The following is an 18791-nucleotide window of genomic DNA, read 5'->3' as shown; positions in this document are numbered from 1 at the left end:
TGCCCCCAATTTTGCCATACTTTTTGTTGACGACATTGTAAACAAGTTCATTCTCAATAACAACGACCCCTTCTTTAACAAAATTCGTGTTTGGCGTAGATACATAGATGACGTATTCATGATTTGGTCTGGCACTGAAACCGAACTCCAACTATTCAGCGCTTGGCTCAATAACATCCAGCCGGATCTAAAATTCACCTACAATTCTGACAACAACAAAATTGACTACCTAGACGTCACGGTCAAGAACTCCGAGGGCAAACTCTACACTACCCTATTCAGAAAACCGACAGAGCGTAACACCCTCTTGCAATACGATAGCTGTCATCCTAGGGCACTGAGAGATGGCCTACCTTAGGGACAATTTCTCAGAATTCGTAGAAATTGCAGGTTCAAAGAGGATTTCTTCCAGGAGGCTGAAATCCTGTGCAAGAAACTCACTAACCGGGGCTACCCTAGACGTTTAGTAAAGCGCTCAATGAAACGAGCATGGTATTCACACCGTGAATTCCTACTGCAACCCAAAGAAAAGGCATCCCTCAACAAGATCACATGCGTAACTACCTTTTGCCCAGTCAGCAACAAACTTACCAAAATGATAAAGAAACATTGGTCAGTACTAGGCCCTTTGGAACTTAATACAGGCACCCCACTCTTTGCTTTCAAAAGAGGACGTAATATTAAGGACCACCTAGTTAGAGCCCAAAAACCTACACACAAGGACAATACTCTACATTCTTTCCTTGGCCTCCCTCCTCTACAAGGCCACTATAAGTGTAACAACTGTATGTCATGTGATTCTACTTGTAACACCCAGTCTTTTGAATATAATGGCACTAAACACACTTTACAATTTTTTTCTAATTGCAATGCACAAAATGTGATTTACTGTATGAAATGTCCCTGCCAATTGCTTTATATCGGACAAACCACGCAAAAAATCAAGACCAGGATCTCTCAACATAGGAGTAGGATCCGCTGCAAAATACAAACGGCACCACTGGTGGAACATTTTTTGGCCAAAGGACACTCTGAAACTGATTTCACATGGCAAGTGATTGACAGTCTACACCACAACCACAGAGGAGGAGATCAACAACAAATCCTTAACCGCATGGAATGCAAATGGATCTTCAAATGCCGCTCTATCGAACATGGGCTTAACACTCTGGACGAATACAGAACCATTCTGTAACCACATTCCGTGGCCCCATGTGCCACTAACTTTTGAAACTCCAGTCTAATTTCTTGCTTACCCCAAGGCCACATGTATGCATTCGTGTCCATTTTTTCAGCAATGCAATCGTTTATGTACTGCTTTTCAATTGTACTATATTTACACACTTGATTGAAGACTGATCCCGAAATTACTAGAACTCCAACGCTGATTGTTTACGATTTGTTGTTGCAATTTAATAATTTATTTATTTTCTAATAATATTCTTTTATTACTAATTTTTTTTGATTCCATCTAGACTTAGCAAGTCTCAATATTGGCTTGTCCAGCTTTCTGGAAACATGCACTGTTCCCATACTTAACAATCGAGCACCTACTCGCATGCTTCTTTTCCCACTTGCTATCGCTTTAGAACAGGCGCCTCATGAGCCTACTCTCGATGCTGGGCCCTCACGCGTTCCAATACACGCAGCTGCTTTCGCTTTACGTAACCATTAGCAACCCGTTTCCTCAAATACCCTCCACCTCCCATTACATTACCAGTCGCTGCGCGTACCTGCACGATTCCAGGACCCGCTCCACCACCCCCCGCGAGACCCCCATTGATTGAACCGTGTGCCGCCTGAAATGAGTAAGTACCTCGGCAATCACCTTCTTCACCCTCCCCTCTCTCGCGGCCTTAATATCCGTCTGACGGTAATCACTTACTCCCCCTCCATTGCAGATTAATTTCCCGGCACCGGAACCCCGCCTCCATACATTGAGCAGGTTGGACTAAGTTTTTTACTCGAGTAAGTGTCTCCCTCTTATTCTGGCACAACCCCGTATTCTCGCTTAACTACACCGTACTACGTCTTGTTAAACCGCAAATCACTCCGTTTCCCCAGGCCACTGTTTTCTATCGAGGCATTCACCGCTGTGGCGAGCACTCCGTTGCAACTTCCTTAAATGACGACAACCCCATTACTTAACTTCCCATATGCTAAGTAAGTGGTCTATTTTCTTCGCGCGGCCTCACGCCCCCTCCTTTCCTTGCTAGCATTTCTAATAGCTAATTCGTCCTTGTGACCCTCGGGTCTCTTGAAAATAACTTTGAAATTGCTAAATGCTTCCATTTGTTTGGGCAGTAGACAGTTCATTTTACGTCTTCATGATTATTTTTCCAGTTTCTCAGTTATCACCTAAATGGATCTTCCTAATTGCATCACTATTTGGAGAACACTATGTACCGTACATTTAATTGATTGTGATGCTATTTACAGTTCAGGGACTTATTTATGAGTTATTTATACTTGTTTATTTTTGCATTTTCCACATTTAGAGTTCATATGCTCACATTTGTCCTGAAGATGAACTCAAATAATTGAGTTCGAAACGTCGTCGACCTTACGCAACTTGAACCTTTTTTGTACTGATTTAACAAAGAAAAAATGGTTCTCTATTGTTGCCAATGCGATGTTCTTTTTTAAAACGTCCACCCTCACCTGCACGTCACGCTTGTTGTCACTAAATATGTGAGCACTTGAATTCATCCTATGTACAATAAATAAGTGTCATATATTGACCGTTGGTGTTGGAAAAAGAAACATGTATTAAAGCACTTTTTTACCACACTTAGGGGCACATGCATGAAGCACCCCGTATGCGACTGGAAAAATGCCTTTTCCGATGCATGTATTTTTTTGAATTCGCAATATAGGCAATCGTAATTTTTTGCGAATACCTAAATTGCAAATGCATTTAGGGAAGCGCAATTTGCAATTCCCTATTTGAGTTGTATGTCGCATTTCCTAAATGCGAGTTTGCATTTAGGAAGCGCTAATTACCATCAACTTCAAGTTGATGGTAATTTGTGCATGCACTGAACAATAAACACAAAATGAATTTTTAATGCGCTATGTAGCGCACACATGCCCTTAGGGCATGTGTGTGCTACACATGTGCATACTAACCTTTTTTGGGAGGATGCCTCAGGGGGGCCTTAGGCCCGCAGGCACCCTTGGATTTGCATTTGCAAATTGCAATTACCAATTTAGTTATCGCAAATTGCGAATGCACTCCCATTCATTCCTATGGGCCTGTAGGCCCAAACGAATGAATGGGAATGCATTCCCTAATAGCGAATCGCAATTTGCGGAATGTTCGGGAATGTTAAGGATTTGTAAGATTATTTGTGAAACCTTCATGCATAGGCATTTGCGATTACCAAATAGCAAATCCTTAAAATTTGCTATTTGGTAATCGTAAACGATTACCTTGATGCATATCCCCCAAAATGTAGTAGGATCCCTACGTTGAACAGATTAACAGACCATAAATCAAGTTACCAATGCCAAAAGCAGATTTTTGTCATCTAGTGATCATAGCTCATTTTAAGCACTTGTGTTTTCTACTTTAATACTCATCACTTGCTGTCTTCTTTATGTTCTTAATTTTAAAGGTCAACAGACAGGTGCACACACAAACAAACACACACACACGCATTCACATACAAAATGCCTATAAGTATATCACACAGAGTTGTTGAGAGTAAAGTTATGTTTTAGTCTCATTTGCATTAGCAATGGCATGTTATGAATTACCTAGAATTTTGCTTCAGTTGACCTATCAGCTCAAGCTACTACAAAGAAAATATTTGTTCTACTAAGTTTGACCAGAAATTAAGGGCAGAGAGGTGATCAGCTTCCAATATGATTTTTTGGGGAAAGCAAAAACACTGAGTTGATCAACAAACTTTGACCTGAAGACAGAGCTCACCTCAACATGCATTGTGGTTTCTTGAGAAACTGTCAGCATTTCCAAAGAATCTGTAAAATAAAAATGAAAAAGATAAATGAATCTAATTCATGTTATTCAGTGACCTGCTTTTAATTTGAACTGCCTCTTTGATTGACTGAGACTGTCTGAAACTTTTTCAGGGCGACATACCATATGCTGTAAATTTGATATCTTCATGCACCCCCCCCCCGCCCCCCCCCCCCTTGTACAAAGCAATATCCTAAAGGTGCATAAAAAGGACTTTTGGGGAATTATACATTTTTCTGCAGGGTTTAGAGGCCCGAGCTGCCATTACATAAATTGTAGGTCATACTTTTTCAGTTAGGGTGGCTCTAAACCTTTTTCTTTAGGTCTCAAGGTTTCAGTCCAGGGTTAAACAATATAGGTAATCAGCATCGGAAGGCTTGCCATGCCCGGGGCTTACACACTGAATATTCTGCATCTTGCATTAAAGTCAGCTGAACTGAACTGGGGTAATAGTCACAGGTCATTAATTCCATGTGAGTGTTAATCACAGTTCCACTGAGCACTACAGTAAACTATCCTTGTGGTTCTCTTCGAAGGTCATTTGCTGACCTAATTGAATACAAATCCTCCCAGTATCCCTCAAAAAACTGTTTCACATATGACACCTCCTTCCACTTCATTAATGACATTGATGTGTGCAGTTTGCAGCGGGGACCCATGATGCATGCACCCACCATATGGCCTGCAGCGTCCATGATAGCATCACACATGGTATCAGTCCTTTATGGCATTGATGCGTCCAGTTTGCACATGTCCTGCAGGGATATAAAATCTTGTTCTCTCTCTGAAGTCACCATTCTCTGATTTCTCACATAACAGTCTTACATCAAAATGCTCTGCTCAATAACTGACATGGCTGGTGGGCTATGTAAGCAAACGACAAGCTGTCTCACATTGTATCTGGAGCTTTATTGTTTCAAATGTGTAGTATATTTGCTTGCTTTTATTCATGTGTCTGTGTTAGTGTCATATGAGCTAAAATGCAAGCTCAAAACATGACTCAGACAGCAGCCATGTCTGCAAACAGACCCTTACTAAAACTTTGAAAAAAAATAAAACCAGACTGAAAACAGTGAGTGAAGAGTGTTAAATTGTTAGAGAACCCTTCTTCAGAATACATAATAACTGTGACATCATAAATACTTGTTCTTCTCATTTTAAATTTAATTGAGCACTTATAATTTACATTACACATGCATTGATAAGCTTCATTCTTAATGGGGTGAACATCACTTTCCTAGAACAAGTTGCAGAAAGTTTTAAAGTAGAAGGTTAATGCAGTTCATAAAATAATATTATTGAAGTTAATGCACACAATGCAAAATTAAAGCCAGATAAGGAATACAGGGATGCACTCAAATGGTACACCGAAGGAAAACATAATGACCCCTTTAGTAGTGCCACCTAATCTGTACTCTAATGGCTGATTCTGTTTGGGACAACCAATGGAAGGATGAAGTAATTATCTCCCTTTCCCATAGTTCCCACTGTCAGCAGGTGGAGGTCCTCTTTGTCATACAGTACTGGCATGAAAAAGTATGTCGACGTTTCTGGGCAAACATTTAATCATGCCTGTTGTCTGCCAGGGATGGAGGGACAGTGTGTGAGGTGTGGTGCGTCCCTTTCCCAGGAGGTATGTCTAATTCCATTGCTGCTTTGCCTATGTTTCTCCCTGCAGTATTCCTGGAAGCTTGTCCACCCCACAGATAAGTTCTGTAACAAGGACTGTCCAGGAACAGCTGAGGAGTATGAGCGGGCAACGCGTTACAACTACACCAGCGAGGAGAAGTTTGCATTTGTGGAGGTTTGTATGTGCTGCCTGGTTTGCCCCAGTCAGGATGGTGGCCACTTAAGATGATGTGGACAATTAAATTGACAAGCATTGTCCTAAAACACAGTGGGCCCTTTTAGATGACACAGAAGAAAGTTCACTTATAGAAATTCATCCCAATTATAGCATTATTTCATAGCTGCAGGTCACATGTTTATTGTGTTGCCCAAGGGACATTTATATGCATTACCTCTGGAATTTAATTGCCTGTTTACACACTTATCTCTGATGTGTTGGTGTCAGGTGTGAGTTTGGTTTCACGCACATGGCATTGGGTTGTATATAACATTTTACACACTGAGCTAAGCCCTCCTCTGGAATATATGAGGTGGGTTTCTCTCGCCTCTGTGGTGTAAGGCCCATGTTGTACCACTGCCTTTTACATTTAAAGTTCAGGTTCCATGCTTAGCTCTAGAGTGAAAGGTATAGGTCAAACACTAGATTCTGGAGTGCAATATTTAGGCTACACATTGGAATCTGAAGTGTGAGGTTGGGTTACACTGCTTTCTCTGGAGTGTAAGGGCTTAGCTGCACACCTGCTCCTTGAGTGTAATGACTAGATCGAATGAGTGAGTGAATGAGTGAATGAATGAATGAATACATATATCATGCAACTGGGCTCTTAGCACAATAATGTTAGAAGTGTAAGGGCGGTTTGCACCCCTACTTCTATAGTTTGAGGATTTGGTTGTACATTTTGGTTGGAAGCTTTAAGAGATATTTTACAGACTTGTATATTTCAAGTGTAAGGCCTGGTTTACACTGTAAGGTATGAAGTGTGGTATTCTACCAGAGTTTTAAACATCATACTATGAAACTTTTGTTGCCAAATTATAAACTAACAAAAAATTGTGAAGGTAAGTATATACAGGTATAAAATACAGTTGCATTTATAGTGCTAATAGGGAACCAAGTGCATTAAGATACATTGTGACTCAGTTAGAAGCCCAATGATGAAGTATGCCACATTTTAAATGTAGGTGAGGGCCTTACATTTACCAGAAATCACTCTGCTTGACTGAACAGATAAGAGACCTTTAGAAAATCTGGCCTTGTTGTGTGTATTTATATAGTTGGAGGAGGGAGGTCCAGGCATATTACCTCTCTCCCCCTTAATGTATATAAAAGAATAGATTTCTTACTACTAACTCCAAATATATGTACCTTGATGATATACATCTTCCAGGGGCCGTATTACATTTGTGCCCCCTTTGTGTGCCCCCGGGGTACTTTGGTATTATAGAATGGGGTGCAGACGCTTGTGCGTCCCCTTCTATAATACCGATAGCGCTGGCGCACTTAAAGCGCGAGCGCAATCTTCAGAGGGTGTTCCCTCATTTGCATAGGGGTGTGCCCTATGCAAAAAAGGGAATTCCTTTGACTCTGCGCCTGTGCCTTATTACAGAAGCGGGCGCAGAGTCAAAGGAGCCCTAAGGAGGCGCACTGACAGCGTGCCATTTAAAAGGTGGTGCACTGTCAGTGCGCCTCCTGAGAGCCGCCCTCTGCAGGGCAGTCACAGTGCATAATACGGCCCCAGGTATGTTGGTGTGGAGTTAAGAATAGTAAATCTGTACTTACCGATATCTACTTATCTTCACAATAGTTTGGAGGTTGATCTTCTAAATATGATATTTTTGTACCACATTGTTCTTGTGCTTGATATTTTGACATCAAACCATGAATTGTACACATGAATTACACACTTAGCACTGCATTGTGAGGAACACGTTTCACACTAAGCTCTGTAGTGTAATATCAGGGCACACATTTAACTTTGAAGTGTAAATAGCTGGTTGCAAGCTTAACTCTCTAGTCTTTGGGTCAGCTTGCACATGTCTTTGAGTTATGTTTGGTTGCATTCATTAGTCTGCCTGCAGGAGTGGATTACACACTTACCATAGTAGTATATGGATGACACAGCGGCAAATCTTGCTGTGTAGTGTAAGGTCCAAGTTAGATATGGATTCTTAACTGTAAATGTTAGGTTGTACACCTAGCTTCTGTATGATATGGGTCAAGTTACACATCTATCTCTGTAAATTTGGAGTCAGGTTGCACACATAGATCTGTGGTAAGGGTCAAGTTATACACAGAGCATTAGTATTTACAAGGCGACTTCTCCTCTCCTTTCTTAGCTGTTATCTCGTCTTTCATGGTCTGTATTTTGTCTTACGTTAATTATCTGGCAACTGCTGTCCTACTAATTCCTTGTCATCTCCACCCTTCTCTGCTCCCATGTACTTCTGCCCTAGCTCCTAATCTTGTTTGTTTCAGTGTTGCACGTGCTCTTCACTGTTAGCTCTTGGTTTCCTTGTGGCCTCTTGTATTCTCTGCTGCCTGCTGCCTTCTCTGTTTATCTCGCCCCTTCTCAGTCATCTCTTACTTTCTCGGCTGTCTCTACCTTTCTCTGTTATATTAACCCTTTTTCCACATCTCTTTGCTCTATCTCCTCTTTGCTGTGCCCACTCATCTCCAGTCTATCTCACACTATTGTTGTGTTATACTTTTCTGATACCTCTTCTCTTTTCTAATGGCTGTATAAATGTTTACTCGTTCACCTATTCTCAGCTATCCTTTCAGTTCATTACTGTTTTTACAAGTATTCTTTCACGTTTTCATGATCTACTTTGCTGTCTTCTATCTCTCCCATTCTTTACTTACTGTTTCTCTAAGTTTCCTCTCTCTCCACTTTATTGCTTCCCTTTGCCTGTATTTTCCCCTTTCATACTATCACATATTCTCTCTCTTATCTCTCTTTCTCTGCCATTACTTCCAAATCTCTGATATCTCCCCATTTTCTGACATCTCTCTTCTCTCCAATCTTCTGTTGTTTCTCCTTTTTTCTTTTGCTGTGTCTCCCCTTCCCTTCTTTGACCCCCTGTATTTGCTGTCTCATGTCTTCTCTTCTGTCGCTTCTCCTCTGATGTCCCATCCTTTAGTGTTGTCTCTCCCCTCTGCATGTTTGTATTGTGTTTTGTTCATGATGTGAATCTAAAATAACAGTACAATGGAAAACAATTGTTACAGAAGATTGTTATTAGGTTTTTTTATGAGCCTCCTCTGGCTTCCCAACATTGGGTGGCCTATAAGCACCTTCATCATCTCTTGTTCCTACCATAAGCAGTCTTTCAGATGCCACAGTCAGCTCTATCATGTATCTAGGTGGCCATCAGGTAGATTATTTAGTGTCTGCAGTTCTTGCAAGGGTGGTCCGCAAAGGCCTACGTTGAACTTTGTTATATGAGTGCATGATGGGCTAATGTCCTTGTCCCTGTGCTATTCTTTCTCTGGTGTTCTTCATCATTGGATCCCATTTCTCCCTACTCTAGGTAATCGCCATGATCAAAGGCTTGCAGGTGCTCATGGGTCGGATGGAAAGTGTCTTTAACCAGGCCATCAGAAACACAATCTATGCGGCACTGCAGGACTTTGCCCAGGTGACCCTGAGGGAGCCTCTCAGGCAAGCCGTAAGAAAGAAGAAGAACGTACTGATCAGGTGAGCAGAAAGAATGGGAATTGCAGAAAGCAGGAGTTTCTGGAATCAGTAGCCAAGCACTTCCTTGGTGTGAATTGTTAATATGGTGTCTGATATCTGGCAATATCTAGAGTTTCTGGAGTTATTAGACATTTTGCACACCTGGAGGTGAGGAATGGCCCACATGAGAGGATGGCAACTCTTACTACATATACATCACTGGGAGTTTGGCTGATATGCTGAATTTGGGTGTTAATTATTTTGTTTATAGTGGGTATTTACATGGTGAGGTACTGGATCTAAAGGGCAGCTGTGCCCTTTGTAGAACACTGTAAATATGCCACATGCTGGTTAAATATGCATAATGGACATTTACAAAAGTGGGTATTTAAAACATAGTTTGACAATAAGCAGAGTAGTCATACATTCACAGTAATAGTGAAGAGTGTTGGGTCTTGCTTTCCTGTGACCTATATGTACACATATTCCATGAAGATTAGCTGATTTACCCATGTAAACAGAGAAAACAAGGGTTTTGTCTCTTGTTTAGATTGTCAGGAGTGAAGGGGCATTCTCAGGTGGTGGAAAAGATTTTTCCAGAGGGCGAGGACAACATTAAATGTAAACTTGTTTCCTGGTTTCCTCTTTCCTTGTGGTTCTCTAGTAAAAGTAGATTTGAGCTAAGGGTGGGGCAGGCATATAGATGATACTTAGAGACTCATATTTACTGCTCTCTAGACAGGAAAGCCCGTTCAGCACCCCAAGTATGAGGTGATGCTATTCAACCTTTGGTACTGGGTACTTATTATAAGAGTGTGAAGGAGAGTCATTCTGTGCAGCTTGCTGAGCAATTCTATGAATTGTTGATAGAATGGAGACATCCAGAATCACATGGTGTCTAGATGGTTGCCGATGACACTTTGAGATAGTTGTGGGTCATCACTGTATTGGTGTAAAGAGGCATATTCTTTAGTTTGATGGTTCCCAACGGGGTATTTTATTGCAGTTATCCCCTCACTTGTTGCCCCCTATTTAGCTACTAGATGCTGATTTTCAATTCTGACAGTGCGGCGAGGCCTTCTAACCAGACCTCAGTGCCAGTGCCCCTTCCTTAAAACAAGGTGATGTCTAATTGTGCTACAATTGGCTAATGACTTTAACACCCCTGTAAGTTCCTAGTAAATGGTACTCCAGGTATGGATACTAAAGAGGGTCCATAAGGGCTGCAGCATATCTTATGGCACCCTATGGGGGGGACCAACAAACAAATTCCACACAGACCATCACTGCAGCCCATGGTTGAAAACACGGCATGGCACACTCCTGTGAGCGATGCCAAAAACAATGCATGGACTCAATGTAAGTCACCCCTGCAGCAGGCCTTGGATCCCTACGTCGGGGTGCATTATAGTACATCTGAGGACATATCTGCATTAACAGATATGCCCCCGTAATGTCTAGTTCGATTGCTGGGTATCACAAGTGAGTAGGGAAGCCATCTTAAGGTATGTACTGGGCACTGGGCAAAACAAGTTGCCCAGCTACATAACGGCTTCACTGAAATCTATGTTGTTTGGTATCAAACACCTCATATTAATAATCCCACACTAATTCCAGTGATGGGTTTATTTAATTCAGGCACCCAGACGGTACCTTAGAGGTATTCCCGGAACCCTACTAGCTCTCCAGTGTGCTGACTAACTGGTCCAGTCCAGCCTGCCACCGCAGACGAGTTTCTGACCCCATGGGAGGTGAGAGCTCAGCATTCAGAGGTCAGAAGCAATGCCTGCTCTAAGAAGAGGTGTTCACACCTCCTCCTCCAAGAAGGCTAGTAAGTCAGTATATCAAGACAGGAGGCTTAAAAGGCCTCTGCTGCCTTTGATATGCAACCAAAGGCTTCCCCAGACAGGGGAGATGCCACCCCCTGCCCTGGGCCCATTGGGTACCAGGACAGATGGGAAAATTAGTTATGCAGGAGCGTGTTGCACTGCCAGGCTGGACACACCTCTAGGGTGAACAGCCTGAAGTGAACATGAAGTTAGGAATTCCACCATCTTGTGTGTGGTGGAATTAGGAATTCTGGGGCAAGTTGATGCCCTCTCCCCAAAGGACGTTGTCATCTGGGGGGTGTACTGACCCCAGGGGTAAGTAGCCCATTGGCTACTATCCTTTACTCCCCTAATTTGAGTATTTAGGGGACCCCCTGATACCAGGACTTCAGATTTTGATGGACAAAGAGAAGAAGTGGACAAAGAAGAGTGCTTACACGAGAGCAGAGGAGAAACGACACCCTTGGCGTTAACCCTGCCAGCCTGCCTGCTGCCCCGACAATTGTGTGAGAAACAGACTTGTCCTGCCACTGTGCCGACTCCAAGAAACCTGGAGGGCTACCAGTGCTCACCATTCGCCAGAGAAACTTCCTTGGAGTAGAGGAGCAACTCCCCTGCAGCCGCAGGCACCAAAGTTGCAAGGTCCGGTTCACTGTCCTTCCGCTTACCGGAACTACCAACACTGCAGATGCCCAGGAAGAGGTTGCTGTGCTCCCACAGGTCAGATCCATCCTCCCTCCAAGAGTGCGGATGCCAGGACCAACCAGTGCCACACAGCACCAACACCCAAGGTACCATACCACCTGCAGCCACCAAGGCTTGTTGTGTCCAGTCTGGACACCAAAGTCTTGGAAGACCAACCTACATGTCGAAGGATTTCAGGGACAGTGAGACCCACATTAACAGTGGTTCCGCTGTCCTGTTTGCCCCTCTTCTGCACAAATCAGACAAAGACAGAGTCTCTGACCACCGACACCTCAAAGTACCTCTGCACCCGCGCTCCACAGCCCAAGTCCAATAGGGTTGATGGTGCCAACGGGGACTTGAGAACTTCAAAGGCTGAGTCCACTCTTAGGTTTGCCTGGACTGGACTTTCGGTTGCCACCTGCAGCCTTTTTCTGCAGGCCCCCTCCAACCACGAGTGTCTCCAGTAACTGACCCGATGCCAAAAGAAACCACTGGACCCGAACCCCACAGCCAGAGTAGACCAACAGTGTTCCTACATGCCCGAGCAACTCAAGGTTGAAGCCCCTTGTGGGTTCACCTGGACTGCCCCCCCAGTCCCTGCTTGCAGCCTCTTTCTAACCAGACCAATCTCCATTGAACTGAATGTGGTACCCAACGCTATAAAGCACCTCTGCACATGGCCGCCCTAGTGCCGCCTGAAGTGACCTGTTAGTGCTGACTTTGACCTTGCCCCATACTCACCTTAACCCAGAGAATAGTCCTGTAACTTGCTGTTGAGGGCCCGAATACAGTACAAGTTTTTCCCCCATAGGACAACACTACCGCTGCCAAAAATTGCACTGTCGACTTTTGAAAACTGTAAAAATTCATATCTCGAAAAATACTTACCTAATTCCGATGATCTTGGTATACAAATTAATATAAAAGTGTGTGTTATTTTTATAAATTGGTGTTGGATATCTTTATTGAGTGTGTATCTCACTTACTGCCTTTGTGTGTTTAGCACTACCCTTTGATATGCCTAACTGCTCGCCCACACCACCACAAAAGAGAGCATTTGGGGTGTCATTTGTGACTCTGTAAACCAGCTGGGGTTTGCCTGGACTCTTTACACTGTGTACCTTTTTTGGTCCACTATATAAAGAGCCAGCTTCCTACGTAGGGTACTCATGTTTGATGGGGGGTGGGATTAGAATATTCATTTGAATGTATTTAAGGTTATGTTTTCCTCTTTTTTTGTTTTTTAGAAAAGAGGAGAACCAGTTGGGAACTGTTCAAAATATGCCCATGTAGATGCAGAGGAAGTCCTGTAGGACTTGATATCTGTGGTGTCAAAGACGTTTTGAAGTGTAAGGCCTGGTCGGGGACCAGCTGACTTGCATTGGAAGTGCGCTGGATGGGTCTGATGGATAGTGGAGGGAACAATGTTTGAAGATATGTGAAAAGGACAGAAGGGCGCAAGGTAGAGCTAAAATGGGGTTGAGTGATACTTTCATGGAAGACAGGGAAAAGTGCAGTGAACAGGGCAGGATGACAAGGTGGATGGCATTTGGATGGCACAGGCTGAGGCAGAGGGTCATTATGCGTAAAAAGGTAGAAGGCATCAAATAGGAAATGATGGAGGATTACACTGACCTCTATAGAAGGCACTGTAGAGGATGTTATTGAGGGCACAGGGCTTGGCACAGTGATGCAGGGATTCACACTATTTGGATAGCACTAAAAGCAGCAATTCCACTAAAGGAGGACAAAATGTTTCTTTAACCAGGTTAGATTGCCTAAAAATTAAATGTGGGTGTTGTTCCTAAAACGGTACATGAGGTAAAGAAGTAAGATTCCTTGTGTCTAGTAGGGCACTGGTCAGGTTGAAGCAGATGAAGATGAATGGGAATGCAGATTTAATGCAGTGGGTTCTTGTGTTACATCCCCCAAAACAAAGTTATGAGTTACTGGAATAACAGGGTATAAATGTTTAAGCTATAAACGAATGCCGTTATACTTTACTGTGACTTTGTTTTATGGCTGAAAGCTTTAAAATAACTGCCATTCCCATTCCCCTAGTGTCCTCCAAGCAATTCGGAAGACGATCTGTGACTGGGAAGGGAGTCGGGAGCCTTCCAATGACCCGTGCCTCAGAGGAGAGAAGGACCCCAAGGGAGGATTTGACATTAAGGTCCCGCGACGAGCAGTAGGACCCTCAAGCACTCAGGTATGTCCATTACGTTCATCCATTGCCCCTCAGCAGAGTAATTAAATGAAGAGAGGTGGTTAACAAAGTACCTTCCTGTCTCTGTGTGTAGTGGAAATTCTCTTGATAAATTAAATCCTTGTCAACAGTATTCTTAATAAAGGGGTTCATCACTGCATACTCCGGAGTCAATCTGCTTCCCCTTATGAAGTCAAACAAATACAGGTGGAACTGAGCAGGGTGTAAAGATTGGAACAGAAGCTTTGTTCAGACTTCTATCCCCAGGGTGGCATGTAACATAAGCATATGTTACCCTGAGAGATACCTGTTTCCAAGTGTAACTAACACATATTTAGGAGAATGAAAAACACCCAAAGCATCATCCAGGAAAGGAAGGAATTCTGCATTTTCTGAAAAACTATTTACTATGTTCTTTAGATTAAAAACCCATGTTCTGCAGATCACTGCATTACTCATAAATGTTTACCTCACTGAGCCATTCTTCCTGTCAACAATGCATCCCAGGTGACTAAACACCGCATCAAAAAGTTCTCCCTCAAAAGGTATTTCTTGGTAATAGGAAAGAGAGGCAGGTATACCCCATAAATCGTGGGATCATACATTCACTGGCAAGTACAAAGTCACATCAATAATATAAAATAATAAGGGAGGAGCCTAGCGCTTGACCAAGATGGCCGCCTGAGCTTTGAGCTCCCGAGACCCTCGTGCCCTCCGTCGTCTATCCTGTATATAATCCTGTTTGTATGCATGGCATCGTGTAGATGACTTGTCAGGGAGGCGATCGATGCCACCCGAGGTCGAATCGCCCACCGGGAACCGGAGTTATGCATGGCGGAAGATTGAGGCATATCTCCGAGGGATGCCAGGGGCTCGAGTTGGCAGGATGCCCGACCTCTAATTGAACAACAGCGGCCAGGCGAGGTGTGAACTGCCGGACGGAGGTCCCTATCCTTTCACTTTCACTTTCTTGCCCTTTGTCTGCCCAGCCCAGGGAGTGCTCACGGCTGCTTTATTATCATTTGGGCGCTCTGCATGCCACACTGGCGACCCATCGTAAGACGGAGCACTCCTGATCTCTCTCGCTGAGAGAGGGCAGTCCTGTTTGAACCGACTTGCTTGAGCCCACCATGTCGGGCAAAGCAGAGGTGGACCGGCCGAAGCCTAAGGCCACCAGGCGGGGAGCCTATACTCAAGCCAATAACATGGACCGCTATGCCCAGCAGAGGGGGTCACCGGGTGCACCGAGCCAGTCCCCGGACATACAGAAGACTGCTTCGCCCTTGGCCCCGGAGCTCTCACTGCAGGATGTCATGGGCGCACTTGACGGGCTGCAGACTTCGATTGGGAGACAGTTTGATGCCCTGGCGCACAAAGTGGATACCATCTTGGTGGATGTTAATCTGATCCGCGCGGACTTGGGCAAAACAAATGAACGGGTCAAATCCCTGGACATCAAGACCACGGGCCTCGCCGATGATGTCTCGGACCTGCAGACCGAGGTCCGTAAGTTGCGGACCGAGAGTGATCTCGCCGCCCGTCGGCTGGAGGACTTCGAGAGCCGGGCCAGGCGCAACAACGTGCGCGTTATCGGGGTCCCGGAGTCCTCGGACGAGACTTCAGTGGACCTGCTCGTGGAGAACTTGGTGCTCAACCATCTGCAGCCTAAGGGTCTAGGGAAGTTCTTCGCAGCTGAGAGGGCCCATAGAGTGCCGGGTGGGCGGCCCAAGGTGGGAGCCCCACCGAGGCCGATTGTCGCCCGGCTCTTTCATTTTCGAGACCGGGACGCTATCCTGCAGGCCTCGAGGGTAACGGGCCCGGTCCCCTTCCAGAACGCGTCGGTGAATTTCTATCCTGACTTCACCCAGCAGGTGCAGAGGCAGCGGCAGGGCTTCCTGGGGGTGAAGAGGAGGCTTCGGGAGAGGGAACTGAAATACGCCATGCTCTTCCCTGCCAGACTACGTGTGGTGTTTGAAGACCGAACATTCTTCTTTGAGTCGCCTGCCATGGCGGATGAATGGCTGGACGCTCTGCCTCGACGACGCACGGAAGAGGACACTGCCGTAGACGGGGACAGTGGCCGGGATGAACAAGGTTGATGTCTTCGGAACCGGACTGACTCGGACTGACTTTAGATAATGACTTGCAGTAAATACGGAGGTTGTGGGAGGACGAGGGGAGCTCTTTCCTCACTTAGGGTACTTTTTGTAGATTTTGGGTTTGGTAGGGCGACAGGCACACTGCAAGTTGGGGGGGCTTTGTAAGCTGCAGCAGGGGTGCAGGGTGGGGGGGGTTTCCGGGATTTTGGGTTTGTTGTTGGGGGGTTTGTTTCCGCAAGGCATAGTGATTATTTCCAGGACTGTTCCATGGTGGCTCTTCGGGTGTGGGGTGGGCCTCTTTCCGTTTGGGGATGGGGGGTAGGGGTTTAAGTGTTATAAGCTGGAATGTTAATGGTTTGGGGGATCGCATTAAGCGTGGGATTGTTTTGCAATTCTTGAAACGGTCATTGCCGGATGTTGCCCTGCTGCAGGAGACGCATCTTATAGGTAATACGTGCTATGCCCTGAATAGGAAGGGTTATAAATTCATAGCTCATTCGGGATTCTCCTCTGGGTCCAGGGGTGTGGGCATCCTAGTCAGAGCCTCGCTACCATTTGAGGTGGACTCCACCATTGTTGATGATAGGGGGAGGTTTGTGGCGGTGGCGGGGCGGTGGGAAGGAAGAACTTTGGTTTTAGTTTCGGTTTATGTCCCGCCGGCCCTGCAGGCCTCCACGTTCACAGATCTGGGTAGGGCCTTGCTGGATCTCCCGGAGGGTATGCTTGTGGTGGGCGGGGATTTCAATGCTGTTGGCTCCGGTCTGCTGGATAGATACCCGCCCAGAGACACAGGGGGGGCTCAGAAGTGGCTTCCAGACTTTCTAGACACGCTTGGCCTGATAGATTGCTGGAGGCTCCGGCACCCCACACAGAGTCAATACACTTTCCACTCCGGGGCGCATGGTAGCCTTTCCAGGATTGATTACCTACTCACTCTGGCTGCGCATGCCTCATTGGTGTCCGAGGCCAGGCACATGGCGCGTGGTATATCTGACCATTCGCCAGTGTGGGTCAGGCTGGATCTGGGTCGGGAGGGAGGGGGAAGGGTGGCCCCTATCAACCCTTGGTATTTCCGAGACCCCAAGATGCGCAGCGCGCTGGTAAAGACAGTAGATAATTTTTTCAAGGACAATCAGGGATCCGTGGACTCGGCGATGTCGCTGTGGGAAGCATTTAAGACCGTGCTGCGAGGGGAAGCCCTCTCCCTTGTAGTGGCTGCCAAGCGGCGGAGAGATGGCGAGGTTTTGCAGGTTGAGGAGGAGATCGCGGCTTTGGAGGGAGCGCTGGAGGAGGAGGTTACAGAGGCCTCACTGCATGAGCTGTGCTTGAAGCAATCCGAGTATAAGGACCTGGTGACGAATGCCGCTAAGACCCTCAGTAGGGAACAGCAGGGCCGTCTGTATGATGTTGGTGACAAGGCCGGGAAACTCCTGGCTTGGCTGGACAAAAAAGAACGGGTCAATAGAGTAGTGCCGGAGTTGACGGGAGAGGGGGGAGAGGTGATTGTGGAACCTGAGAGGATTGTACAGTGTTTCTCGGACTATTTCCGTATGGTTTATGCCTCAGTGTCGGACAGGCCGCCCGAGGACTCGCGTGACCTCCTGCGTGATATCGCATTGCCCTGTCTCTCCGATATAGATAGGGACGATCTAGATGGTGACATAACGGTCGATGAGGTGGCGGGGGCTATCCGCGCGTTGAACTCGGGCAAGGCCTCGGGTCCGAACGGCTTGCCGGTCGACCTGTACAAGCTGTTTCCGGATAGGGTCGCCCCTCAACTGCGCGCCATGTTCGTGGAGGCGCGGGGGAGTGGGGCCCTCCCGTTGGATCCGCGACTGGCGACGATTGTGGTTATACACAAAGAGGGCAAACCCCGAGATAAGTGCGCCTCGTATAGGCCTATCTCACTCCTTAATGCAGAGCCGAAGATTCTGGCTAAAATCCTGGCGGCCCGATTGATTAGGGTACTCGGTGACTTGGTCCACCCGGATCAATCCGGATTCATCCCGCACCGTAACACAGCGTTAAATCTTCGGCGCCTTCATGGTGTTATCGCCAGGGCGGGCACGCTGCGTGAACCAGCTATTGTGGCGTCTCTCGATGCCACGATGGCCTTTGACACGGTGGAATGGGCATATTTGTGGGCCGTGTTGACCAAGTTCGGCTTTGGCCACGGTTTTGTGAGCTGGGTGAGGTTGCTGTATGAGGGCCCTCTTGCGAGTGTGGTGGTAAATGGCCGGGCGTCGACTCCGCTTCAGCTTGGGAGGGGTACTCGGCAAGGTTGTCCCCTGTCGCCATTGTTGTTCGCCCTCGCCCTTGAGCCGCTGGCTGCGTGGATACGCTGGCACCCGGATATACGGGGACTTAGGTGGTCGCCTGAACACGAGGACCGTATATCGCTCTATGCTGATGACATCCTGTTGTATCTTGCCTCACCCAAGAAATCACTTATAGTGGTCTGTGACGTACTCACATCTTTCGGTAGGAACTCGGGTCTCGCTATCAACTGGAGTAAATCGTATTTATATGTTCTTAGTGGCGAGGTTCCACCGATCCCTCGAACTTGTTCGATCCAGGTCGCTCAGCAGGGCTTCGTGTATCTGGGGATCTTTATCTCCATGGACTCTGCTGTGCGATATGAGAGGAACCTTCTCCCCCCCTAGCGCGCCTGAGGCGGGATGT

General features: G+C 46.0%; 1 protein-coding gene across 2 annotated transcripts in view; it reads left to right on the top strand.

Annotated features, from left to right (window-relative positions):
- CYFIP2 (cytoplasmic FMR1 interacting protein 2) overlaps nucleotides 1-18791 on the top strand; it is a 172505-nt gene that overhangs the window by 88164 nt on the left and 65550 nt on the right. For both annotated transcript variants that reach the window (XM_085617604.1, XM_085617605.1), the window contains exons 13-15: nucleotides 5661-5786; nucleotides 9143-9309; nucleotides 13866-14013. In XM_085617604.1, the coding sequence (XP_085473730.1) occupies nucleotides 5661-5786; nucleotides 9143-9309; nucleotides 13866-14013 (441 nt within the window). The remainder of the gene's footprint in view (nucleotides 1-5660; nucleotides 5787-9142; nucleotides 9310-13865; nucleotides 14014-18791) is intronic.

Source organism: Triturus cristatus, chromosome 7 (assembly GCF_964204655.1).
Source record: "Triturus cristatus chromosome 7, aTriCri1.1, whole genome shotgun sequence".
In the NCBI taxonomy this organism is placed as follows: domain Eukaryota; kingdom Metazoa; phylum Chordata; class Amphibia; order Caudata; family Salamandridae; genus Triturus; species Triturus cristatus.
Note: the sequence above shows the minus strand (reverse complement) of the source record. Positions and strands in the feature narration are given on the sequence as shown.